This window comes from Sylvia atricapilla, chromosome 25, assembly GCF_009819655.1.
Source record: "Sylvia atricapilla isolate bSylAtr1 chromosome 25, bSylAtr1.pri, whole genome shotgun sequence".
In the NCBI taxonomy this organism is placed as follows: Eukaryota; Metazoa; Chordata; class Aves; order Passeriformes; family Sylviidae; genus Sylvia; species Sylvia atricapilla.
The window spans coordinates 6273341-6300528 of NC_089164.1; the positions used below are offsets into that span (position 1 = coordinate 6273341).

Below are 27188 nucleotides of genomic sequence, written 5' to 3' on the forward strand. Positions count from 1 at the left end.
TTGGTCTCATAGATCAGGTGCATCCAGCTCCTCCTTTCCAGGGCACATTGTGGTTTTCCAACCTCTCGTGCACCAAAGGAATTGGGATTTCCCCACCATTTCCACAGTCCTGTCTTTCAGTGATGCTGCTGGGTGCAAGTAACTGGAGTGGCATGTGATTACAGGATTTGGAGGATTTGCGTTTTTGCTGGTTCGGGTGAACCCCTCATGCCAACTGGGGCAGCTGTGCCACAGAGCGTAATCCAGCTTGTGTTCCAGCAACCACATTGACTGTGCTACCACACAGACTCCTGGATCCTCAGGGCTTCAGCAGCATCCTCAGATCTGTGGTCCTCTCTCCTCCCAGCCATGTCTTTGGCTGTTGCAAACTGAGGGATGAAGTCTCAAGGTGAGCCTGGGCTTGCTGAATCTCTTGGCCAGGCTTGGGGATCCCACTTGTCAGAGGGATCATCCAGGCTGCAGCCCCTCCAAGACCCATTTCTGTCTGTCACATCACCCAAAGTGCAAGGGCAGGAGGTTGGTGTGGCTCTACCCTGGCAGTTCTGCCCCTGCCACATTCCTCCTTGGAATATCCTGAGATCCTGCCTGTCTCTGGGGTCAGGGGAGGACACGTGGCCCCCTTTGGAAACAGGGAAACTGAGTCAGGATCCCCGACGTGACCCCCCACAACACCTCCCGAGGTGACAGTGTCCTGTAGGCTCCTGCAGATGTCTGTGTGACCGCATTTGGGCACCAGCCCTGGGGGCTCAGCCCCCTTTTCCCCGCCAGGGCTCGGTGCAGATTTTGGCTCCTTGTCTGATAAGGTTTTGCTGAGGAACAATTGTGTCTCTGCACAATGAGGAGCAGGTGGCTGTCTGAAAATACCCTCTGGAAGTGGCGTGTAATGCCTCCCCTCCCACTGGGAAGTATAAATACCAGTACAATGCTAGCGTTTACTGCTCCCTGCAAGGAAACTGTCAGATCTGGACATTTTTCCTCATGGATTCTCCTCTGGTTTAGCAACTTGAGTGACCAAGGGTTGAGGTGGAAACTGCTTCATGGTTTTGGAGCAAGTCTTTTGGAAGAAGTGTGTCCCTTAAGGTAAGATATTGGGAGTAGCTGCCTTTTATTGCTGCAGTGTCCCCTGTCCCCACCCTTTAGGGGCACCCAGGGCTTCACAACACCTGAGACAGCTCCAAACCCTGGAGATGCTGCCCAAATGTCCTGTTCTGCCACTGCTGCATCTCCAACAAGGGACAAGTTGGACATTGTCCCCTTGGGGACAAAGGACACTGGTTCAGGTGTGGGGACCCCAGGAGACCTCTCAGACCTGGATGAGAGAGGAGGCACTGCTGCATCTTTTCTCACCACATTCCCAGCCCCGATCTTGGCAAATCCATCTCACCTTTTGGAATGGGAATCCAACCCTCTGCTGCTAAAAACTGGCACCTTATTTCCAGCCAGAATGCCTCATTTCCCTTGTTATCCCTGTGTGTCCTGGCCACAGGCAGCCCCTGGCACCAGCCAGGGACCATCTGTGCACTTCCCTGCCAGCAGCGAGGCCGCATTAAGGAATGTGGGAGCACTGTCACCATATGGGCCCCATGGAAAACTGGATCTTCCTTGTCCATCTCAGGGGACTGCAGGTCCCAAGAGCCCACAGTGTATCCTGGGAATAAATGAGGGGACTTGGGAGAAAAGCTGGGATGAGGCTGTATCTGCTGATTTGTTTTCTTCATGAAAAGCAGCTTTTTCCCCAGGTGTCACCCAGAGTGGGGAAGTCAGGATGCTTCATCTCACAGCAGGACTGCTCCAGTCCAGGCTTGTAAAACTAAGAAACCTGTGGAGTGTGTGGAAAGGGGTCTGTGCCTGGGCACAGGGATAGAGGGAGGGAAGGATGAAGAGGGCTCCTTGAGGACTGTGGGGCTGTCCAGAGGGATCCAAGTAGCTCCTGGCACACGTGGAACTCAGCTAGTGTCTGCTTTGGACATTGTGGCATGAACAGCACCTCTCCTGAGGTCTCAGGGCATCTGGGAGGGGGAATCCCAGCCCATGACCCACAGGAGCATGTGGCAAAGGCTGCTCCAAGACTTGCTGCAGGTGAATATTTCCAGGTTCCACACCTCAATCAGCGATTTCTACTGTCAAGCCTGGGCTCTTCAGCATCCCCTTTGTCTTGTGTGCAGAATAATCTCCCTTTCCCCAACTTCTGATTACCACATCTCTCACTGAGGGTAGGAGAAATGGGCTCTGTGGCTTGGTAGAGATGGTGAGGATGTTCCCACTCTGCCATCCCACTGCTCAACAGGTCACTACTGACCTTCCCTGGGGTAGGCAAGGGGGGATTGGTGTCTCAACATGTTCTGGCTGCTTCCAAGTGGTGTCTGACTTCAGTGAGGGTGGACAGGGCTTGTGCTGGGATGTGGCTCTGTCTTCAGGGGCAGAGTTTGGGATAAGCTTGCTGGGAACGCCAGGATACAACACTTGCAGCCTGTCCTGGGGTCATGTTTAATTATCATGCATTAAAAGAGTTCCTGAAAGGTAAAACTAACAGCAAAAGGGCATCAGGCTCTGGTCCCTCCTGGATCTGGCAGGGAAGGGTCAGTGTAGGTGCTGGACCCCAAGTTTGGCTGGTTGAGTGGAGAGGAGGCTGCTCCTATGCCAGGGAGCTGGGAGTGAGGGGTGCTGATTTGGGCTCTGCCACTCCAACTCTGCACCTCCGAGGCCAAGCTGGGCAGCTGAGGATTTTCCAGGAGCAGAAAAGATCAGAGTGGCTTTTTTATGGGATGATCAATCTCTGAGAGCTTGTTGCCTCCAAGGAGTGCGTTAAAGCCTCTTTGCCAGCTGCCTGCTGGGTGATGGTCCTGCTGACAGAGCCACGAGACTTTTATCTTCCTCTTGTCGGGGCTGGGATGGGAGCTGTTCAGAGAGCAAACACGAGGCTGTCTCTATCCTCCATGTGTGGGTAAAGCTGTGGGTGCTTCTCGGCCTCGTTGGGAAGGGAAAGCCAGGGTGCTCCCTGGGCCCCAGCATTCCGCGGGCAGCCTGACTCACAGCCGAGCTGTGCCGAGCAAATCATCAGCTCTAGGGCAAAACCTCCTTCTGCTCCCCTTCAGCTGCACCATGTCTGGGCATCGTCGTGGAGAGGTGGCCTCTCTGAGCAGGCAACATGTGACTGTGCTGTTTTCCATGCCAAAAAGGGGGGAAAGCATCATTTTGGGGTGGAGGGGGGAGGGATAGTAAAGCAAGCACATTTTCCCTGGCAAGAAACCTGCTCCCAGCAAGCCTGTGCCTGGCAGCCCCACGGGACTAAAAATACCCAGCAAGGGCTGGAGCTGTGCAGTGTCTGTTTGCTCAGCTCCCAGCTGTCTCCTCACAGCTCTACCCGATGATTATCCCAGCATTTAAGGCCCTCTAAAGCCAGGCAGGAGCATTTGGGGAGTTCTCCCAGAGACCTGTGAAAGGTTAATATTTACAGGCACTAATTGGGAGTGGGCTCAGGCCTCTCTGACCTCCAGCAGTAAAGAGGTGCTCTGGGTGTGCCCTCGCTACTGCTGCAGTCACAGCAGAGTGTGGGGGCTGTCTGGGCTGTCACCCAGACTGACATCTGCAAGGTCCTTCAAAGTGACCGCTGGCATGTGTGGGTTTGCCTGGGAACTGCTAAGCTCTGCTGGGTAGGGACAGACCCTGTGTGTGCCACTTCCAGCTGGCTTCCTGGGAGAGGCACCTGGGAACGGGTGAGATTCTTCTGCTTTTGGAGAATGGAGACAAGGCCAAGGTTTGAGGTGGGACAGAAATGAGGGGAGTTGACCCTAGAAAAGAACTTCCTGCACATTCCTGCTGGTGCGCACATCCCTGGATATGCGGATGTCGCTGTATCCCTGTCCCTGCGTACACATCCCTACACACTCACCTGTGTCTGTTGGTTACTGAACTCCCTGCTCCACAGGCCTTGAAGACAGGACCAGTCTGGTCCTGGCTCCCTTCCGTGACATCCCAAATTAACTTTTTGCAGCTGCCCTGACTCTGGGGATTGGCCCTTCCCAGAGCCTGGGCTGCTCCTGGGACTCGTGGTGTTGGTGTGAAAGCTGCAGTGGTTGAATCCAGAAATGATCACTTAAAAATCCATGGGGTAGGAGAGTTCCTGTGGTTGTTGAAGGAATGGATCCATGATGGGGATGCTGGAGGCAGCTCAGTGTCTGTCCATGGATGTGGACAGTCCCCCTGCAGTGCAGGGAATTTTCCACTCTTGGACTTTGCCACGGTTCCAGCCAGGATGGGCACACGGGGCTGGGTTGTGTCCAGAGCCACACTCGGAAGTGGCAGAGCATCCCCTTGGATTTCCCTGCCAGGGACCCTCTGGCAGAAGGATTCTCACAGTGCAGCAGCATCCTGGGAGGTACAGAGAGCCCCAAGAGCCCTGGGCTGGCTGTCCCCACCTGCCTGGGCGTTTCAGGCCAGGTCAGGGGGGCTTTGGCTGCTCTCTGTGGTGGTGGGAGGTCTCACCCTGCTCAAAGGGGTGCTCCAGCTGCAGGGGGTTGTAGCAGCTCTTGCTTTACACATCTGTGTGTGTGTCCCTGGTGGCTGGGACAAGGTGGGAATGTGACTTTCCTCAGTGGAGACAGCCCCAAACTGTGGGCACAGAGGAGCTTTGGGTCACCAACGTTGCCTTGTCCAGGACAGTTTGATATGTCATTGAGCATCCTCAGGGACAGGGCACAGAGGCTTTTGGGGACCAGTGGAATGGGATGATTCATTCTGGACCAGCATCGGTCCTGTGTAAGATCTTTGTGATTCTGTGATCACCCTCCCCAGAGTAGGGACCGGCTGTGCTCATCTCCCCATCTCCCTGCACAAGTACACAGGGATAACAGGGTGTGACTGTGGGCAGGAGCAGGCTTGCACTGAAACAAAACTCCTCCAGAATGACCCATGCATGTGCTCAGCCGTGGGGGAAGCAGAAAGAAAATCACCACAGCCTTGCTGGAATTGGCATCTGCAGTCTCCTCATGGTAAAGGTGTCTCTCCTTTGCAGCTGGGATAAATTTCTATTCCATCATCACTCTGGTTAAATTTATGTATTGGTCATTCCCTGCAGCATTTCCCTTCACTGAGGTCTTGCAGGGCCCTTTCCTCCATGTCTTGATTAATATATCTTAATTCATCTGCTAATTTCTCCCAGTCCCCCACCAGTAGCTGGCTGGGGCCATGCCCACATGGCTCATTTTGCCATTCAAGTCATGCTCAAGAACTGCCAGACTTTCCCCAGCCTGGATATTCCTTCTCTGTGGTCATCCCTCGAGCAGAGGCACAGCAGAGGAGGGGGCATGAAAGTCACCTCATTTAGGCTTTGCAGCCAAATTAACAGGGTTTAGCCCTGGGGTAGGACTGGTTTCTGCTCTTCTTGGCCCTGGATTTCCCTGGAGTCTGGGATACTTTATCCCCAGGAAAGCTGACAGGGAGCCACATGCCTGTGAGTACTCCTGGGGCTGTTCATTAGGGGCAGGACAACTGGAAAGCATTTTCCCTGCTTAATTACGGGGATGAGACACATGTCCAACTCAACCCAAAGAGAGCAGGGGTTGGAATGGTCCCTCACTCTACACCTTTTCCTCCACCAGCCTTGTTTTTGTGGGCTGCTGCAGGAATCAGTGCAGTTATCCCATGAATCCTCAGTTATCCTGATCATCCAAGTCCTAATGTCCAGGATGGAGCATGAACAACTCTGAAAGCTTCAGGACAGTGTTACATGTCCACAACAGGTTTCATCCCACTTGAGGATCCAATCTGTGAAGGGAGGAGAGGACACCACCTGTGGAACAGCCCTGTCCTATGTCCCTGTGTCAGCTCTCAGCATCGTACAGGATGCACAGTGAGGGGCTGCTGCTTTTGCCAGAGCTTCTCTATTTTTAGAGAGTTTTTTGTGTCAAACTTCCCCTCAGCTGATGAGCCAATGTCATCCAAAGAGCAGAGTTCTGATTCCCCTGCCCTGGCAGTGTCTAGTGTGACAAAGACACCTCCTCACCAGTGTCGCCTTTCATCAGGGCAAGTCCCTGCTGTGCCAGTGAGCTGTTGGACACACAAGCTTTCATCCCAGCCCAAAGGGCCAGAACAAGATGCTCTGGCACAGGCCTGTGTGCAGCTCCTTTTTATCCATGTGTATGAGGGGGAGTTTGAAGGGGAAGTGACACAGAATCACAACTGGTTTGGGCTGGAAGGGACCTTAAAGCTCATCCAGTCCAAGCCCTGTCCAACTTGGCCTTGAACACTTCCAGGAATGGGGCAGTCACAGCCTCAGATACATTGACTGACTCAGAATATTTAGACCTATCCTTGAGCGTTTCATCTGGAAAGTTTAAAACTGGAATGAGGCCTGCCCCAGAAGCATCACTAGACCAGCACTCCTCACTCTGGGTCTGGCACATTTTGCTGCTCAGTTTGAGCCTGGCACAGAAGGTGACCAGAGTGGGCACATCCCCATGGTGGCTGGGATGGCAGTGCCACACTCACCCTTGCTGCTGGGGACTCTCACCCAGATGCAGAGGGCTGAAGTTCTCCTACAGGACTGTGAATCCCCACCTGGCACCTTGTCTGGGATGGTCTGGGGCTGCAGAAGGGAAGGTGGGGCTGTGGGTTCCAGCATCATCCCTGGGCTGGGTCCTCAGGACCAGCCATACTTGAATCCAGCCTATATATTGTCCAAATGCCAGCTCTGCCTCTCCCCTCCAGCCTCTCATTCCTGGTGCTTGTGCTTGGGCAGGAATTTGGGGATGCCGCTGCCTCCGTCTCCTGGGAGAGGTTTGGCCAAAGGAGGATGGGCTAGGGTTCAGTTATCACTGAACAGCTGGGCCCTGCACATCTGTCTAGAGGAGAGTGGAACATTAATCCAATCATTCAACTCATTTGTTGCTGTGACTTCCTGCCAGGTTTGGGCTAAACTCAGGTTGGAGCCTGATTTTCTGCAAATTCCCTGAGGCTGGGACCACAGGGGTCCTGGGCAGCCAGGAGTTCCACAGAGGGGATGGGATTCTGGCCCAGAATATGTGAATTCCAAAGACAGTTGCAGGATTTGGGGTGCCAGGGTTACTGTTTCGTGCAGCTTGGTACCATCCTGGGCTCAGTGCAGTGGGTGCATGAGGTACAACCTGGCACAGCCCATTCACGTGGGTGCTGAGCCCACCTGGTGGAGCTCTTAAGGGTTTGATGGGGAGCAGAGAGGGCTGGGCAGGTCTCTGGGCATTTTGGGGGCAGCAGGAGGGATCTGATCTCTGTCCCCTCTGCCGCAGGCCACTGCTGGGTGTTCGAAGAACTGTGATGCCTGGCAGAGATACACTTCTACATCAGCAGTGAAACCTCATCCAGCTTTAGGGACAACAGCCCATCCTCACCAGAGCCCCCCTCGGCATGCCCAGGCAGCCCAAACATTCCCTGGACCCTCCCTGTGCTGCTCTTGGCTTGGGCTCTCCGTTGGGACAAATCCTCAAGGGTTGTTTTGTCCCCCTCTGAACAGCCTGTGGGTCACAGATGCTGCAGCCCCTTGGAAAGGCATCAGGGTGGTGACACACAGTACCCCAGAGAAGTGACACACAGGACCCAAGAGAGGTGACAGCGGGAGCCAGCAATGGGCCACTGGTGACTGCGAGGACCCTGTTGATGCCCAGGACATCCCTGCACCCTGCTGGAGTGATGCCAGCTGCTGCTTAGCACCCAGAAGGAAGGGATGGAGAGTCCCCCTCTTTGAGCACCCCATTGTCCTCTCCCGTGCTGGCTCCCTTGACTCCCAGGAGCCCACAGTGATGTGACCTGTGCTCAGCACAGCCCCAGCCCCGTCTGGACCCTCCTTAGCCAGCCCAGCCATGATGTGCGAGGTGATGCCCACCATCAGCGAGGGGGACCCGCTGGGGCCCCCCCAGGGCTCAGAGGCGGATGCTGACTTTGAGCAGCTGATGGTGAACATGCTGGACGAGAGGGACAAGCTGCTGGACACCCTGCGGGAGACGCGCGAGACGCTCGCTGTCACCCAGAGCCGCCTGCAGGAGACGCTCCGGGAGCGGGACCAGCTCCAGAGGCAGCTGAACTCGGCACTCCCACAGGTGAGGACCTGCCCCTGGCACGAGCAGAGCCTGCCCTGAGGCACATAAGGGGGATTGGATGTGGGGTTTAGCTCATGGCTCTGGGAGGGTTGGCTTGGTGTGACAGTGGTGATGCTGCTGCTTTGAGTGTTGCACCTCATGTCAACAGCAAATCCTGTAGGTTCCCTCAGGCTAAGCCACAACCAGCTTGGACATCTCCCCTTTTCCTCTGTACCCTTGCTGGTCTGTGAGGAGGGGTAAGAGTGCCATCCCCCCTGTCCACAGGGGAATGGATTTGGAGAAGGGTCAAAACCACCCCAAGGACACGCCAGGGTGAGAGCAAGGCAGATGGCGAGCCTTCACTTCCCATGGGGACAGGCAGTCTGTTGGGGGACAGTACCTGGGGAGCAGATAGCTCATTTCAGGCAGCAGATCTGGCTTGCTGCCTCCAGTCAGCCTCGTGGGATATTAGGAAGTGCTGAGCCCACATTGGCACATTAGATGGAGGCATTAACCCATTAACCATTCATCCCGTTCCTTCCCCACTGTGCAGAGCAGCCCCACTGCTGCCCCTTCCCTCCACCAAGAGGGCTCCTTTCCATCAGCCTCAGTCCCCAGTGGGATGATGGGACTTCTGTCTGAGTCTTGGTCCTGAGAGGGGACACTGGAGGCAGAGCTGGTGCAGGGTGGGGACTGTGACATCTCAGGGAGCAGAGGGGCAGAGGGCAGTGAGGCTGGCAGAGGTCTGTGCTCAAGAAGTAGCCCAGGGCTTGAGGAATCAGGGCTTGCCTTGGGGCTACTTCTGGTGCTCTGCTCCTGATTCCTCCACCTGCAGAACCTTCTCCAGGTACTGCAGAGGCCTGGACTTGATTTCCAAAAAGATGTTCAGGCTAGAAGAGGGTGAGGTGGATGAGCCCAGTGTCACAGGGCTGTGCAGGATGAGTCTGAGCTGCCCACCATCCCTGTGGTGTCTTGTGGGACAGCACGGTGTCCCAGGGCTCAGCCTTGGGGAAACAGGGATTTTGAGGGGCTGTTGCTCTGCTCCATTGTGGGTATGGTGTGGGAGGAGCCCAACAGCCGTGGCAAGCAGGAGGCTTTGAATGTTTGCATCAGTTCTAACTCTGCAGTGCTGCGACCTGAGGTCCTCCTTGCCTGGGTGCTGGGGTTTGGAGCACCTTGGAGACATGCGAAATGGGTCAAAATTGATGGTATGAGCTAGGATACAACTTAGGCTATTGGCTGGTCACCTCTCTGCATCCCTACCTTGTCTGGATGGAGGAAAGAGCTTGGGAACAGCTGCTCCATACACAGAGCTGGTCTGATCCTGCCTCTGCCCAAGATGCTGAGAGCAAAACATCCAGCAGTGCTTCCCAGGAGCTCCTGGGATTCCTCTGGATGAGTTTCTACCTTCCTGAGAGATTGGCTGAGACGTACCCGAGTGTTGGGTGCATCCAGTCCCAGCACCACCTCCCTGTGCTGGGGGCTCGGTCCCTCTGCTCCCCGCTCTGGAGAGAGCAAGCCAGGTCACCCTGCCGCTCTGCCCGCCCCACCACAGCCTCACGGATTAAGGGATGCGCGGATTTAGCCTCCGCTCGCACTCCAGGGCCGGGCCCTGGGAGCCTCGGGGTGTGCTCGGAGCGATCTGGGTCAGCACACAGGGACACACTGGCAGCGCCGTGCCCACAGCCCACGGGGTGACTGGTTGGGGCCACCTCTGGCCCCTCCGGCCCCGGGATGTGAGCGGGGCAGATCCCATGGCGAATTCCCCAGAGCTTCCACTGCCTCCCGCAGTCCCTGCTCGGGCAGGGGGCTCCACGGCCGGGTGCTGTGGCCCCCGGTGCCCCCCTTGCTCACCCCTGGACATGAGGGCTCGGCATGAATACGGGAAGCAAATCCAAAGGTGCTCACCTGCCCAATGGGATTAATCCCAGGATGTGCATGTACCAGGTAAGTGGGAGCAGGATGCGCGGGTGTCTCCCCAGGACACTGTGTGGGGGCACTCCAGAGGTCTTTCCCATCCTCTTCCTCCTCCTATGTGAGATCTGTCACCCAGGACCTTCCTGCAGTGTCTCAGACCCCACTGGGAATGGGATGCAAGCTAGATTTCTGGGAGAACCCCTTCTTTGAGGGTGGGATTGGGCACCCAGGCTCATCAGTACTATCCCCTGGGTGGAGTCGGCTGGGAGATGCACTGCCTGGTGAGGCTGGGATGGATGGCAGCTGGGCATGTGGCACTCTGCACCCTCTCAGGGCACAGTGGCAGCTGGATGCTGCTGTGTCAGCATGGGATTCAAAGGGACAGGCTGGGAATGTGCATCTGGTGCAGATCCAGACATGGGGCAGGCAGAGGATGTGCCTGTCCTGGGCAAACCCCTTGGCAGGAATGCTCCAGGGGTGCTCCTGCCTGTAGCTCCCTTTTTCCCCCTTGCCTGTGCTGCATGGCTGAGCCATCCCCACCCCAAATCCATGGGGGCATACCTCAGCCCCCAAAAGGCAAAACTCCTGGGCAATTTCCTGGGGAGACTAAGCTGCCTTAATGCTTCTTACATGATTGATTTATTCATGTGGGAGTGCTGAACGCAACTTAATCGGGCTGAAAGCTCCAGCTCCAGCCCCCTGTTCTGCAGGGAATTGAGGCCAAGGACCAAGCCCTGGGTGGATTCTGGGTGCTCTCAGCAGACCCCAAGGGATGTACTGCTTTTCTCCCAGCTTCCTCCTGCCCAGCCCCCCAGCTCAGTTTCTCCTGGGGCAGGTGCCACCAGGGGATGTGACACTCCGGGCTCCCAGTGCATCCAGATGTGTTCCCAGTGCATGGTTCTGTGTGGGATGGAGCTCCTCCCTGTCCTGCTATGGCTTGGGGGTTTGGCAGGAGTCCCCGTCCCCAGCTGTGTCAGGGGGAGAACATGCTCCCAGATTTCACACGGCTGTGGGCTGCCAATGGCCACAGAAACCTCCTGCATTTCCTACTGCCATGAAGCTTTTCTGCACCTTTGCTGCCTCTTGGGCTGCATGGAGAGCTGAGACCTGGCCTTTTTGGGATGAGCAGACCTCCTAACACTTCCCAAACTCCCTGGAGGTCCCCCAGGAGCTGGAGCAGGTCCTGACATCAAACAATCCCATTTAACTTCAAAGTATATCTCAAGTTAACTTGCAAAGACCAGCAGGTAAATGGGAACCTCGGGAGCCCTAGGTGGGGGAGAACACCCACTGGGTAAGACCCTGAAAGCATCTCCAGAGTTTGGGAAGGATGGAGGGATCTGGCAGCTGTGTGGAACTATTGGAGCTGGTTGTGCTTTTACAAGACTAGGATGCTGAGATATTGGATTCCTGCTTGCCTGGCTGCACAGTGCAGCCTGAGCAATTTGCACAGATTGCTCCCTGAGCAATCCTAGGTGGAAATACACATCGTAATGAAGGGAGGACACTGATTCCCCATGGATAGTCTCACAGAGCCTCTGTGTTGTATCCATGAGGTCTGGGAGGTGCTGGTGCCCAGAGCTGGGGGTGGGTGATGGTTGAAGCTCTGGGTTTACCCAGCAGGATTTAATCTGTGTAATCCCATGCTACAACTGCTGGGGTTTTGTTTATCCCCTCATCTCCGATTTGGGGCTTTCTCTTCATTCTGCTCCACTTCTGGGACAGAAGGAGAAGTGGGGTGATGGGGCTGCCACACAGGCAGACAATGGATGGGACTCTCTGTCTCGTGCCGAGTCAGCAGTGCTGATTTCCCAGCATGGGCATCCTTCCCACACATCCCCTGCTGCTCCTGTCAGGAGCAATCACTCCAATTAGGGGCTTTAAAATGCCATTAATCCTACAGCTGGAGCTGGTTTGTCCCCAGGCTGGGTTGTGTTGGAGCAGCAGCCATGCTTCTGCCACAAACAGGGAATTTTGCTGGCTCGGGTGTGATCCTGCTGCATCCCTGTCTGTGCTGGGATGGCACTGGGAGAGACACAAAGGGGCCCTGGGCCGATGACTTTGGCATTTCAGCTTTTCCATGCTACAGGCCTTGGAGGCTTCTCCTTCTGAGCTGCCTAAACCTCTCTGTGCTTTTCCAGCCATCTCCATGGTGCTGGTATCTGGCCTCCCTTCAGCTCTTCCCTGTGCCTTCCCCCCTGATGCAGCCAAGGAGGAAAACCCCAAACCCACATCATGCCTGGTGCTGACTGAAGATCCAAGTCCTAGTTCACAGTATCCCACTTTAATACCCTGTGTAGTGCTCCAGGTCTCCCTTCCTGCTCTGACAGTGAAAACAGCATCTCTACATCCTGCTCCTTCCCTTCATTCTGCTCCTTCCCTTCATCTTGTTCCTTCCCTCCATTCTGCTCCATCTCACCCCAGGACTTGGGGCCAGGTCCAGTCAGTCACATGATGGAGGTTTGGTTTTAATCCAAAACTGGCCCCTTCCCAAACTGCTGGCTTCCTGTAGGGGACTCCCAGGCTGTGTCTCATTGTCCACCCTTGGAGTGGAGATCAGTCACCTCTCCTTCACTTTCTAATCTGCTTATAGGTGTCTCTGCTTAGTCCCAGAGTTTATCAGAGCTGGGCAGGCACCTCTGCCTTGCCTGGGAGACTCCTGGCCATGGCCAGGGCAGAGGAAAATCATCTGGATCCTCCTTATTTCTACTTTGCTGGGTTGGGCCATGGCACACCTGTGGATGGGGTGGAGGCTGCACTCCACAGTGTGACACTGCAGCCATGAGATGGGGACAGCTTGTCATGGTCCCCAACTTGCCTGGTGCCTGCCAGTGACCCAGAGCAAGGTGGCAGCATTGGCATCTGACACAGCTGGGGCTGAAGGAGGTAACTACAGGCGGGTGCTGGAGTGATTTATTAATATTTTTTATTCCCAAGGCGTCATACTCAGGCCCTGTGTACTCGGCTGACCTCGCTGCTGTCCTGGCTTGCTGCAGGGCTATTGCTGTTTTTGATGTTAAAGTTCATTTTTGCAGCCTTTCCCCGAGGGAGAAGAGCTATCAAGGGCTCTTTGATTTGCCACGGGGTGCTCCAGGCCTGACACAGGATGTGGAACACAGAGCACAGGATGCAGCCAGCATTCCTGTCAGGATGGAGGGTTGGAGAGGAGCACCCTCAGGGAAGGGCTGGCAGGAGCTCGCTGCTGTGCCCACCCCTGGCTGTGACCTGCTGACCGCGTGTGCGCCGGGCTACTGCAGCAGAGGCTGCCCCTCTCTCCAGAGGATTTGCTCCCTTTTAATCCCCTCTTTCAGGATAAAATCCTGATTGCGGGAACATCTGTACAGTTTGGCCACCACAGCAAGGGAATGCAGGGAGAGGGGGCTGAGTGCTGGGGGTCACTGTCCCCAGTGCTGGCCACCTCTGTCCTCTTGCTGCCTCTAATGCCTTGTCCCACTCATCCTGCGCTGCCCTGCCCTGTTCACTTCAGTGGGAAGAACATCCATGTTCACAGCCAGTGTCTTCTGCCAGCCATGGGGCAGAGCAAGAAGTTTCCACCTTTGCAGATCTAGAGGCTTTGGATCTGTGGGGTCCTTCCCTGGAGCCCTGCCACTTGCCTCTTGGCATGTCGAGGGACTGGGGGAGTGACAGGTCCCTAACTCTGAGGTGATGCACAGGCACCTCTCTGGCACATTCTCTCTGCTGCTTTCTGCTTGCCGGCATTCCCAGCCTGGCTCTAATCCGCAGGGACACTTGGGAGCTGCTGGCAGCGCTTGCATAACCCACGGAATGCACACGTGTGCCTGCGGCCGAGCTGCAGCAAGCCTGATCCCGCCGGGATCCCAGCGCCAGGGATCCCACGGCTCCGGGAAGGGTTGGGCTGGCACAGCGGGGTCCCAGTGGAGCTGGATCTGCCAAGAATTCCTTGTGCTCTGGGGGCTGTGGGATGGTCCCAGAGCAAGAGTGGGATGGGGCATGGCAGAGGTTGGTGATGGAGTTTGGGGTGTTGTGACAGATTTGGGGGAGAACTGGTGGGGAGGAGGGTGATCCCAGGACTGGAGGGAACTCTGGGGAAGGGATGGGGCCAGGAGTGATCCCACATTGGAATGGTCCCTGAGAAGGGATGGGAAGAGGGAAAATTGCAGGTCTGGAGTGGTCCCTGAGGAATGGATGGGGCAGGAGGAAGTCTGGGAAGGAACGGGGGATCTCAGGCCATGGGACAATGCCAGAGCAGGGATTTTGGAGCAGGGATGTCTGAGCAGGGGTGTGGGGTGGCAGTGACCTGAGGGAGGTGACAAGGAGGAAAGCAGCTGTTTATGGGGACAGTGACTTTCCCCTCACTGTGACCTGCTCTGGTCCTGTCCCACTGTGGAGGTCTCAACTGCACCAGTGCCACCACCATCCCCACCCATCCCGGGTTACAAACCCCACCAGTGGGACAGGTTGGGGGTGGGGAGGGAGAGGGAAAACCTGGCTGGGGCAAACAGATGAAAAAGCTCTGGATTTCTTGGAGCTTCAGCTGTCACAGGAGGTTTCACTTGGAGCTGAGCAGAGCATTTGGTTCAGCCTAAGCCTCAATGCTTTGCTTCGGTTTGAAGGGGTTTTATTTGCTAAACCTGAAAATTAAAGTGAAAAAGAATTTCATGGTGTAAAACAGCTCTCAGCCCCCTCTTGAAATTTGGTTTGTTAATGCTCCATCAAATCCTTCTCAGCTTCTTCTGAAATCCTTTGCCTTTTAAAATTCTTCCCAACAACACTGTACCTGGTGTGAATTCATGGCGCGTTCCCGCATTTGCATTTCTCACCCTAAGAAATTCCAGCTGCAAAACCTCACTTGAGCCTGGCATCACTGAAGAGCAACTGGGAGCAATGGGAGTTGCTCCTGGGCTCACCCAGGTGCCTGGGTTTCGTTTTTTAGGGGAAAGGGAACCCTCCTGTATCTGAGGGACTTCAAAGCAAGTTTTCCTTCCCCTCCAACACAGCCACAAGTGTGATTGTGGTTTTCACTCTGTCTCAAGGGATGTGCTGGGTGTGCAGCATTCCTTTGGCATTGCTCTGGACATGGCTCTTCCTTGCTGGCTGTCACATCCCTGGAGGAAGTGGTGGCAGCAGCAAGAGCTGGTGGCACCTGGCAAATCTTCTGCTGTGCCCCATCCCTCTCAGCTGGCACTCAGGACCTGGAGGTGCCCCATATGCAGTTTGCTGGGCCTCCACATGCTGGACTGAGGCAGCAACCTCTTTCTTTTGGAAGGAAGTTTTGGATGATTCCAGGTCCTGAGGCCGTTGCAGAGGCTGGCTGAGGGCCAGGGGACTCGTCCTGCCCAGCTGTGGCTTTGTGGTGAGTTTTAGACTGATGGGATGCTACAAGGTGGGACCTGCATCTAGGGGACAGTGGGAATGGGAATATGCTGGTGACCTTGACTAGGATGCTTTAAATGCCATCAACCACCTCTGCAGCTGTAGAGCAGTTTCTTGTGTCATTGGACAACAAACCAAGTGGGATAAATCTTGAGCTGCTGTTTTCCTTGTCCAAAGCATGAAGGAAGCCAGGAATAAATCCCCTCCCGGCCTGGCTGGGTTTGTTACCCTGGTTGGGTTTGGATGGGAAATGCTGTGCTGGAGGTCCAGCAGTGGGGCTGGAAGGCTGACTCTGTCCCATCCACTGGCCTGCCCTGCTCTCCACAGGAGTTTGCCACGCTGACGCGTGAGCTCAGCGCCTGTCGGGAGCAGCTCCTGGAGAGGGAGGAGGAGATCTCAGAGCTGAAAGCCGAGCGCAACAACACCCGGGTAAGCCTGGAGACCCTGCTGGCAGGCCCTCAGTGCTGTGACTATGGGACACCAGGGACTGCTGAGCCCATCCTGGCAGTGACAGCTCCTCTCATCCCTCTGCAGCTCCTGCTGGAGCACCTGGAGTGCCTGGTGTCACGGCATGAGCGCTCCCTCAGGATGACCGTGGTCAAACGCCAGGCCCAGTCGCCATCTGGGGTGTCCAGTGAGGTCGAGGTGCTCAAGGCACTCAAGTCACTCTTTGAGCATCACAAGGCACTGGATGAGAAGGTGGGAAAGCTGCTGGGATCTCTCCTGCTCAGAGCTCCTTCTTCCAACTCTCCCCTGCTCCCTCCCCTGCTGCTTTGTGTTGTTAAGGTGACAGGGGGCCCCTCAGCAGGAAAATCTTGGATATCCCAAAGCTGCATTGAGGAGCTGCTGGGGCTGTCCAGTGGATCCTCCTGGTGTGAAGCTGTCAGGGACAGGGAACTCCCCCAGGTCACTCTCAGCATTTGACACCCTGGATTAGTCTTTGCTGTTCCTCCTCATTCATTCACCACAAGCATTTGCTCCCTCTGCTAGGAGACCTCTCCAGGCTATTCTGGCCGTAGATCTCCAAGAATTGGCCCAGCCTGTTGTCTCCAACACAATTTCACAACCTCCCATAATGGGCTGGATGATCCTGAACCTGTGAATCCATCTCAGCCTGGCTGTCAGCCCAACAAACAGGCCTGGGAGCATGCCTAAATCCTGGTCACTCTCATCCCAGATAAGTAACAGCCTTTCCCATTGTTTCATTCACCTGCAGGTGAGGGAACGCCTGCGAGCAGCCTTGGAGCGAGTGGCCACCTTGGAGGAGCAGCTCGTGGATGCCCATCGGCAGGTAAGAGGTACCTGGGCACCCACTGGGCTGGGAAGGCTCCCCATTGCCTTTGGGAGTTCATGTGGTACTTGCATTTGGTCAGGTTGATGTATGGCTTTTGTTCTAAAATTGCTGTTTACTTGAAGGTTTGTCTATATTTAAGGAAACCTTGTAAAAATTCTGAAAACCGTTTGTTTCACAGGTGACGTTTTGCTGTTGTTTGCTGTTTGGAATTGACTGACAAAACCAGTCTGAATCTGAATCATTCCAGGGGGCTGAGGGTAACCTGAGATTTGCCTTGATCTGGCAGAGACCCAAACCACACTTCTTCAAGCATCTCATCTTGCATCCCCCATCTTCTTCCCTGCTGGAGTCTTGGGGTTGGGACTTCACTGTCCCAAGCCTCCAGCCATGGTCATCTCAGAATTGCAGAATTCCAGACTCACTTGGGTTTGGAGGAACCTTAAAGCTCATCTAATTCCACCCCCTGCCATGGGTATATACACCTTCCACTATCCCAGGTTGCTCCAAGCTCTGTCCAACCTGGCCTTGGACACTTTCGGGGATAAACTGTTCCTCAAGAGACATGAACTCTGTTTTCCTTCCTGGAGTTTGTGTCTAGCCACTACTCCCAAAAGGAAAGAGCCATTCCAACAGCCTCTGAGAGCCAAATTTTGCTCTTCTTTCCAGTTGCCAGGATAATGATAATTTCCCAGGCCCCTCTCCGTGCAGGGACCATTCCCCATCCTCCCCTATCAGAGCAGAACACAGTGACAGTATTTATCACCTGCTCCTGCTGCACTGGGTTTGGAATCTGTCTGGCTGTAAACCAGTGAAATGAGCTGGGAGGGAGCCCTGGGATCCAGGGCTCAACAGGAAAACCTCCCTCAGTGCTGAGCCTTCTCCAGCACCTCTGACTTCCTCTCTCTTAGAATCGTGGGATCATTGAGGCTGGAAAAATCTCTAGCCTTTGACCAAACACCCCCGTGCCCACTGAACAATATTGTGAGGTTCCACGTCCACTTGTTTTTTGAACATTTTCAGGGATGATGACTCCATCACTGCCCTGAGCAGTTGTGCCAGGGCCTAACCCCCTTTCAGGGAATAATTTCTTCCCGATGTCCAACCTGACCATCCCCTGGCACAGCTTGAGGCTGTTTCTTCTTGTCCTGTCCCTGGGAGCAGAGCCCAGCCATCCCCCCCAGCTGCCCTCTCCTGTTGAGCAGTTGTGCAGAGCCAGAAGGTCCTCCCTGAGCCGCCTTTTCTCCAGGCTCTGTTCCCTTCCCTGAACATGCTCCAGCCCTTCAATGTCCTTCCCGAATTGAGGGGCCCAGAGCTGCCCCCAGGAATTCAGGTGTGACCCCAGCAGTGCCAGCTCAGGGCTCTTTCTAACCTGCTCCCTCCAGTTTCCCTCAGCCACAAGCAGAACTCTGGCAGGAAGCTAGTGCAGCCCTGGCTGCAGCAGGACTGGCCCCACCTCCTGCTGTCTCCCACTGCTGAGTCCCTGTTCCTGTGCAGGTGGCAGCTCTGCAGCAAGGCTCAACCCGGGAGGCAGCGGCGGGCGAGCGCGATGAGAGGGAGCCCAAGGAACCAGCACCAAAGCTTCCCTGGAAGGTGAGAGCCCTGGAAACCCCTGCTTTGGACATGCTCAGTGAGGCTGTCATTTCTCCCACCTCCCTGTTGCTGGCTCCAGGGTGCTGAAAACCTTTTTCCCTCTCCCCTGGGTCCAGCCCCATGGGAAGTGCCCTTCCTGGTGGATACAGGCCATTTCTGAGAGGGGGAATTTGTGCTTGGGTGCTCCAAGGAGTTCTGCTTCCCAGAGATCACAGAATGGTTTGTATGGGAAGAGACTTTAAAGGCCGTCTTGTTCCAACCCCCACCATGGGCAGGGATACCTTCCACCAGATGCTCTGGGAAGCCCTCAGCCATCCCTATTCCATCATTCCTGTAAGAAGCCCCATCCCTGGCTTGTGCAGGCTGTTGATGGAGGTTCCAGAGCCCCCTGTCTCCATTTTTACCCCCTCACTGAGTCCCTGCAGGGCCACATTCCCACTTTGAATGGCTGCAGGCTACGCCACAGCCTGGGAGCTTTGGAGCATCTCAATATCCACCTCCCTCTCCGGTGCCTTGCAGCGTCTCTCCAATGGCTCTGTCCACCCGGATGATGAGGCTGGGCGGGTGGTGGAGCTGCAGGAGCTCCTGGAGAAGCAGAATTTTGAAGTGGTCCAGGCCAAGGAGCGAATCTCTGCCTTGGCTGCCAGTGTGGCCGAGCTGGAGGAGGATCTGGGCACTGCCAGGAAGGATCTGATCAAATCTGAGGAAATGAGCAGCAAGTACCAGAGAGACCTCCGAGAGGTGAGTCCCTGTCCCTCTGCACTGCCCAGCAGAGACCTCACAGCTGCTTCCACTGGGCTGGGAAGGGATTGGAACTCCTGTTGTGTGCAGAGTGTTCTCCAAAAGAGACCATTGCCTTTGGGAAATTGTCTCCAGGTCCACCAGCAGGAGTTCCCTGAGATTACAGACAGGCTCTCAGGTGTGCTGGACATCTGGGGCAGTGACCTGTGTCCTCTCTAGAAGGTTTTCCTGTGATTGACTCTCCCTTTATCACTGTCTCATTCTGCTGTCCCTTATTCTCGTGTCAAGGGGGGTTTTCACACCCCTTGGTCTCGGGGTATCCCAGGCTTGAAGGAACTGGATGGCCCTGCTGTTCCCAAAATGCTGTCACAGAGCAGGATGTGACAGCCCCATCACTTCCCCAGGCCCTGGCACAGAAGGAGGACATGGAGGAGAGGATCACTACACTGGAGAAACGGTACCTGGCAGCCCAGCGAGAGGCGACCTCCATCCACGACCTCAATGACAAACTGGAAAATGAGTTGGCCAACAAGGAGTCCCTGCACCGCCAGGTACCAAACCTGCACCCAAAGTGTTGCACTGCCCCGGGGACCTGGGGGGCAGAAGGAGGTGCTGGGGGTGGGACACGCCGGGCAGTCATCCTGCTGTCCCACAGTGCGAGGAGAAGGCGCGGCACCTGCAGGAGCTGCTGGAGCTGGCGGAGCAGAAGCTGCAGCAGACGATGAGAAAGGCAGAGACGCTGCCTGAGGTGGAAGCGGAGCTGGCCCAGCGCATTGCTGCGCTCACCAAGGCAAGTGCCAGGGGTGGGGCCAGGGCCGGGGAGGGGCCGGGAGCTGGAGGGGACGGGAGGGAAGGGATTGGAGAAGAAGGGCAGTGTTAGTACCAGGGGAGGAGCTCGTCTGGCCACCCCCTGCACTGGTGGAGCCCCTGGCAGCCCAAGGCATCCCACTTTCCTTCCCAGCTATGGCCTCTCTGTCCCCTGCCATCCCCGCTGCTGCAGGGACAAGGCACCACCTTTAAAAGACACCTCAATGTGTCCTGCACGTGTGGGCTTTGCTCCCTTCCCTCGGCCCCTTTCTCCAAGGCAGGGATGGCCCTGGCAGTGTGGATGCCCTTTGGCTTGGGCGAGTACTGTAGGATGAGGAAAAAGAGGAAGCGCCAGGCTGGATTTTGGAAGTTGCAAGCCTAGAGGGAGTGATGGATGTAGCCATCCCTGCCCTTCCTGGGTTTCTGGAATGGTGTTTAGTCTCTCACAGAGCACCTCCAGTTCCTGCCACCGTGCCAGCAGGGCTGGTTTGGACTCACAGGGAGCCCTGACAGGGATGTAGGCAGTGGGAGAGAGCCCTGCATCCCAGGAAGGAGTCAGATGCAGAGATGGACACCAGGATGCAGCAGAGCCCTCATGGATATGGGGAGCGTCATCTGAGAAGGCTCCTCTGCTTTTCCCAGGCAGAAGAGAGGCATGGGAGCATCGAGGAGCACCTCCGGCAGCTGGAGACTCAGCTGGAGGAGAAGAATCAGGAGCTGGCCAGGGTAAGTCCTAATCCTTGCCTGGTACCTGGGCACACCTGGATTGCAGGTCGGGAGCAGGCTGGGACAACAGCCTGGTTAATCCTTTCCCATCCAGGATCACTTATACTTGAGCCACACAGGAGCTCAGGAGCTCTTGGCACTCTCTACTGTGACTTCCCCTCTCCCAGGCATCCAAGACTTGCTGTTAATGTTCCACTCCCACTCCTCTCCCAGCATCATCCCCTGGGGCAAACTGGGACCCCGAATGCAGGGTGGAAGGGGAGGCTGCAGCAGCTCTTCCCCTGAGCATGGATCAGCAGGACAAAAAGGCTGGGAAGCTGAGCTACTGTGCCCTGGGCTGCACAGTCCGTTCTCCAGCTTTTTTTCTTCTCAGCCAGGGGCTGGGCTGTCCATGCAGGTGACATTACAGATGGCCCTGGGGCACCCCTCACATATTTTGCCTTAAGACAGATATTTGAAAATCCAGAGGTTCAGTATCCATTGGGGTCTGGAAAGTGCCCTCAGTGTGGATATTCCTGGGAGATGCACAGGAGAAGCTTTCTTGAGGGGCAGACAGGCATGTTCTTCCTGAACCATTTTCTCTCCTGTTTGTCCATGGCTGGGAGGTGGCAGAGAGCAGCAGAGCCACCACAGAGGGTCCAACCAGTGCTGTAAGAGGTGGATTTGTCCCCAAAAGCTGGGCCTGATGGGCCAGCTCTGACACTGCAGCAGGCACAGGATGGCAGGAGAGCACCGAGCCCCTTTGGATGTGACAGGGATGTCACTGTGTCTGTCCCAGGCCCGCCAGCGGGAGAAGATGAACGAGGAGCACAACAAGCGGCTCTCAGACACCGTGGATCGGCTGCTGAGCGAGTCCAACGAGCGGCTGCAGCTGCACCTCAAGGAGAGGATGGCAGCCTTGGAGGAGAAGGTAGTGCCTGGGGCAGGGGTCCTCTGGGAGTTGAGGGGTCTGCAGCCCCTCTGTGCCTCGTCCAGTCATGGCCCAGGGCTGGAAGTGCCTGTGCAGGGCTGGAGAAATGGTAACATGCAGGACACATCTGTGATGGGGCTGGTGGAACACAGGGAACTTCTCCAGTCACCTCACCCAGGGAGACCCCATCTCCTCACCACCTCCCACACCAGCAGGATTTGTCCTGCTCCGTTCCCTCGCCTCCCTGTGTCTCTGCTGGTGCAGCCCTAGTGCCATCTATGCCCAGCTGTCAGAGCAAATCCTTACTGCATTTTGCAGGAAAAAAATGCAGTGTTCATCTTGTCCCAGTGCCCATCCCTCCACATGCTGCCTTAAAACCTTCCTGTCCCCAGGTCCAGACTGATTTCCCTTCTCCAAGCCAGGGCAGTGTCCACAAACATCTCCCACCTGACTCCTGAGGAACTGGGTTTCTTTGGAGGAGCCAGCTATAGCTGTGGCTGCCTTGGTGTGAATGGGATGAACTGAGAGCAGCTGGCTCCAAGCAAGGATCTACCCACAGTGGGAGGTCAGACCTTGATGATTGAGCTCTTTTGGGATTCCTGCCCTCAGCAAGTCGGAGCACACAGGTGCATCCCCCAGCTGATGCCTCCAGGGCTGGCCCTGTCCCCACATTGCTCTGCTCCTCCTGTCCCCAACCAAATGTGACTGTGCCAGCATGTCCAGTTGTTCAGATTTGTCTGGATAAAGAGCAGGACCCAACCTGCAGGGATGAGTCCAAATCCCACCCCAGCAAGCAACAGGGACCAGAGTGGTGACATGTTGTGAAATCATTGCCTGCTCCCCAGTCTGGTGCCAGCACTGTCCCACCCTCAGAGTTTATCCAGGTCTTTCATGCACCAAAATGATTCTGTTTGGCTGGCATCACTCACCAAAAATGAGAACTGGTTCAGGCAGTTACAAACTCTCCAGGAGAGGTTTAGACAGATATTAGGAAAAAAAAATTCAAGGAAGGAATTACAGCATTGGAATAGACTGCCCAGGACAGTGGTGGAGTCATCATCTCTGGAAGTGTTCCAAAAACATGGATGTGACATTTGTGGTCATGGTGCTGGGGGGAATGGTTGGGCTCAATCTTAGAGGGCTTTTCCAATCTTAACAATCCCATGATTCTGTGATTCTGTGAGCGCATCTCCTTTCCCTCCTGCCTTCTCCCTAGCTTAGATGTAAGAGACATTTTTCCCCTTGATGCAGCTGCTCAAGGAGTTGTTCTCTCAGACATATTTCTTAATCGTCAAGCCCTGTCCATCAAATCCCTCATTGCCCTCCATGGCCATGTTTAGCCACAGAGTGGGGCAGGAGTTGAGCTGTGGCTATCCTGCTTGAGAGGCAGAAGCTTTGCAGATGAGACCTGTGCACAGACAGGTGAGGAGTAGCCCAGGGAGCCTTTTCCAGGTATTCACTGCGGAGGGATTCCACATTGGCCATTCCTGGGAGGCCGCACAGCCATTTCCTAAATGGTCTCTCTTTTTCTTTCCTGTTTTTGTTCCCTTTTATTTTCTTTGGTTTTTCTTAAAGAATACATTGTTACAAGAGCTGGAAAATACCCAAAAGCAGATAGAGGAACACCAGCATGACAAGGTAAATGAGGCTGCAGGGCCCTGACCCAGTGATGGCATTGCCTTGCTCCCAACCCTAGGCTAGGTGCCACTTGCTTCTAAAATGCCCCAGTTTGGGAGGAGGTGGGATCCCAGAGCACCTGGCAGCAGGAGGCCGCACACTCACCCATGTGGTAGCTGGACAGAAGCTGCCAACCCCCCACCAGAGACCCCCGGGTCAGTTCCCTACCAGGCATGTTGGATCCCATCTCTGTGGTTCTGTCACACCATCCCTGAGCACTGGGTACAGTGGCAAGGCTGGGATGGCTTCACACATGCATATAGGAGGGCTCAGGCAGCCACGTCCCCTTGGCCCCTGAGGCTTTCTCAGACTAGAGATCTGCCCCATGCCCACCTTGCAGAGGCCCATAGGCCTTCACACCCTGCTCTCAGATAAAGCATCTCAGTATTGTCTGCATGAGCCCCTAGAGGCCTTGCTAGAAAGCTGGAGGGACGTGGCTTTTTGGAGCAATAGGAGTTTTGGGATGTGCTGCATGTCTCATGCATGGTTTGGGGGATCAGGAGGACTACGTTTCCTGTTGCCTGCAGGGAGGATGTGTGCTTATTCATTGTGATTCCCAGCCGTGGCTGCTCAGGTCTGGGCAGGATAGAGCTTGGAGACATGCATGACACTGCTGGCACTTTGACCACCCTGGCTCAGCCTGTTTGTCCCCCAGACTGGATCCTGCTGTGCCAAAGAGATCCCTTCTGCCCGCCCTTCCTGTCCATCTGCAGCATCCCCCTGGCATCTCCCAGCACTGGGTGTGGGCACAGCTTCCCCATGGGGATGCAGCTGGTAGCAGGAGAGACGGGCAGCAGCAGGTTTGGCTGGGGGAGTCCCTCACTGCCGATCCCTTGCCAAGGGAACACACAGACACATGCAGTCTAGAGCAGAACCAGAGCATCTAAGTGGGACCTGTTTTCCTTCATCTCCCAAGGCAGGATTCCTTGAGCCTGTGTCTGTCTGTCCTGATCCTCCCACCCCAGCACCTTCATTCCCTGTGCCTGCATGAGCTGTTTCTTTACTGATATGTCCAAGATGCTTTAAACCTGGGGTGGGGATCTGTAAAGGGAATGTAAACATGGCAATAGCCAAGTATGTGGATTACCCCAAACCTGGTAACTCTTCAGAGCAAACCCAACCCCTGCCTGTCTCATCCCCCCAAACAGCGGCGTTTGTCCGATGAGATCGACAAGCTGAGGCTGGAGGTGGATCAGCTCAAGACCAGGAGTGGGACATTTGTGGAGAGTGTGCACACCAGGTAAGTGCCAGGACAAACCCCTGCACCCCTGGCTTTGGGGCCAGTTTGCTTTGGGGACCCCGAAGTACTGCTGGCATTGGTGTTTCTGGTGCTCCCAAGCTTCAGTGCTGGGCTGCAGGGTTCTCACAGCAGGGCCAGCTCCAGCTGTGCTGTCCCACCATGGATCTGTCCTGGGGTGGAACATAGACTCTTCAGAATAGTCTAGCCTGATTGAATGGCCCCAGATTTGCTCTTGTATGGGTGAGAAACCACTGGGCATTGTTTCCTTTTCTGCACAAGTGGCTCAAGACTGGATATTCACCAAAGGACCTTTTACCATGTGGAGTACAGGGGATGGGCTGGTGCAGCAGGAGGAATTGCTTTGGCGCTGTTGCAGGCAAAGGAGAACGAAGCTCTTTTTTCTCCAATGCAGTGGTCCTCCCACACCCTTTCATTTAAAGTCACTGGGACATGAGGATGTCCCAGCCCAGGGCACCAGGAGCAGGAGTCCATCAGGTCTCAGCCTCCAGCACTGACCAGGATACCCAGATCTGCTCCAGGAAAACAGAGGTGGAAAAGGAGGGTGACAGCACATTGTGCTGCTGCAGCCACCTGGGACATCACGCCCTGCCCTGAGCACTTCCAGTGTGGGTTAAGGTAGCAAGGGGTCAATGAGAGCAACCAGTGAAGAAAATTCCCCTCTCAGCAAGGCTGGAAAAGATGGGGAAGAGCTTGTGTAACCAGCTTTGGATCTGTCAGCAGAGAAGAGAAGGCGGCCTGGAGACCCCGTGTCTGTCATGGAGAGAAGAAATGGGGAGGGTGAGGAAGAGCCTATGAGGATGGAGGAGAGCTGAGTGCTGGAGCAGTCTGGAGGATGCGTTGGACCTCTTTGCATGGGTCTTTAAGAGCAGGATGAATAATTTGGTGATTTTTTTGTTTCTCAGATGAAAAATCAGCAGAAATCTTGACTTGCAGAGTCATCCCCCACCTGAAATGTCAGCTTTTGTCTAAGGTGTTTTTATCTGGTTTTAGCTGGGCAGCAGCTCTGAAATCCCTGGAACTTGTGTTGTGCCTCTATCTGACACACCAGGCTGGCCAGCCATGCTGCTCATGGTGCTGATTTTATCTCCAGGCCTGTATCTGCACTGCAAACCAGGCCTACCATGGTGGGAAACCACGATCTGCCTGGGGCTGCTGCTTTTGTCATCTTAAATTCACCTTAAACTACTCAAACCTTGAGTCTCCAATGGCACTGTATGTGGGGAGTAATCACACCCAGGAAGATGCCTTGCTCAGCACCATGGTTGGGTCTTCAGGGGCAAGAGGAAAAATTAGGCAAAGTGGAGACGTGGAATGAGTACCATGAGTGGCTTGAAGTGTCCTCATGTCCAGTTGCTGCCTTGCTCTGCCTAGTGTGGCACTCACCAGGTCCTGGTCTCAAGCACTGTCCCTGGCAGGGAGGAGGAGTGTGAAGAAGTCCCAGCTAGTTTCTGCTGGGAGATCCCAACAATGCTCATGTCCTTACACCTGGAAGATGTTTCAGGTGGAATTTTATTCATTGAAATCACAGAATCATTAAGGTTGGAAAAGTCCTCCAAGGTCTTCAAGTCCAGCCTTCAGCCAAATACCAGCATTCTCACTAAATCACATCACAAAGTGCCACATCTACCACTTTTTGAACACTTCCAGGGGTGGGAACTCCACCACTGTAATGGACAGCCTGTGCCGGGGCCTGACTACCCTTTCCATGAATAATTTTTTCCCAGTCTCCCTTTGAAGCTATTTTCCCCCATCCTGTCACTCACTGCCTGGGAGAAGAGACTGACCCTCATCAGCGTATTTTCTCATGAAAATGTTGGAATAAACATAAAAAGGAGAAGAGCTCCCTAGCTGCCTCCTGCTGGGTACGTGGGGATGGAGAAGACACAAGTTGTGTTGAGAGATTCCAGCTGCTCTGGAGAGGGAGGAGCAAGAGGGGTCCTGTTCAGCCCTGGCTCCACAGCAGCCTCCCAGTGCAGGGGGTTTGGGGCAGAACTGGCTGGATGGGTGCACTGAGAAGGGGGAGGGAGCAGCAGGAGAAAGCCCAGGGCTGAACTTCTGACAGTCTGGGAAAGTTGGGAGTCTCCTGAGGTCAGAGGTCACCAGAGGCTGCAGATACCCCAGATGGGGCAGCTCCAGTATCTGATCTCTGTGAGCAGGGACAGGACCACAGGGAAGGGGTGGAGCTGGGTCAGGGGAGAATTAGGCTGGATCTCAGGGAAAGGTTCTTTCCCCAGAAGGTGCTGGGCACTGACCAGGCTCCCCAGAGAATGGGCACAGCCCCAAGGCTGCCAGAGCTCCAGAAGCATTTGGACAGTTCTGCCAGAGATGCACAGGGTGGCATTGTTGGGGTGTCCTGTGCAGGGCCAGGAGCTGGACGTGATTGTTGTAGGTCCCTTCCAACTCAGGTTATTCTGTGATTCAATGATTCTGTGAGTAATTCTGTGAGTACATTTCTAGGTCCCCTGTGGGGGAGTGGGGCACCTTTTTCCAGAGCCTGGTTTTGCATCCTTTCATGCTGAGCAGACAAGCATGGCTGGGATGGGCATCCTGCAGTGGTCTCCTGCTCCTCCTCCTCTGTCCCAAGAAGCCTGGGCTGCAAGGGTAGCAGCCTGAGGGTGAGGGTGTCCTGCACATGGCAATGTCCCCCACAGGGCTCTCTCTTCCCAGGTCCCACATGGGCAGTGCCACTGACCTGCGCTTCCCACTGGGAGCTGTGGTCCACGCCCCAGCCGAGCCCTTCGGAGCAGCTCCAGGGCTGCCGCGGGCACAGAAGGGACGGTTCGGTGCCCGGAGAGAGGAGCCAGCCAAGGTAAACCCCGTACACCCCAGCATTAGGGTCTGCTCCTGCCTTGCAGCCCG

General features: G+C 55.4%; 1 protein-coding gene across 1 annotated transcript in view; it reads left to right on the forward strand.

The window, feature by feature from the left end:
- Positions 1–7274: 7274 nt before the first annotated feature.
- PPFIA4 (PTPRF interacting protein alpha 4) overlaps positions 7275–27188 on the forward strand; it is a 33481-nt gene continuing 13567 nt past the window's right edge. Inside the window, exons 1-12 of the mRNA XM_066335965.1 lie at positions 7275–8072; positions 15651–15752; positions 15858–16022; positions 16540–16614; positions 18112–18207; positions 18727–18948; positions 19353–19499; positions 19604–19742; positions 20402–20481; positions 21260–21391; positions 24217–24308; positions 26997–27138. Of these exons, the coding sequence (XP_066192062.1) occupies positions 7836–8072; positions 15651–15752; positions 15858–16022; positions 16540–16614; positions 18112–18207; positions 18727–18948; positions 19353–19499; positions 19604–19742; positions 20402–20481; positions 21260–21391; positions 24217–24308; positions 26997–27138 (1629 nt within the window). The 5' untranslated portion in view covers positions 7275–7835. The remainder of the gene's footprint in view (positions 8073–15650; positions 15753–15857; positions 16023–16539; positions 16615–18111; positions 18208–18726; positions 18949–19352; positions 19500–19603; positions 19743–20401; positions 20482–21259; positions 21392–24216; positions 24309–26996; positions 27139–27188) is intronic.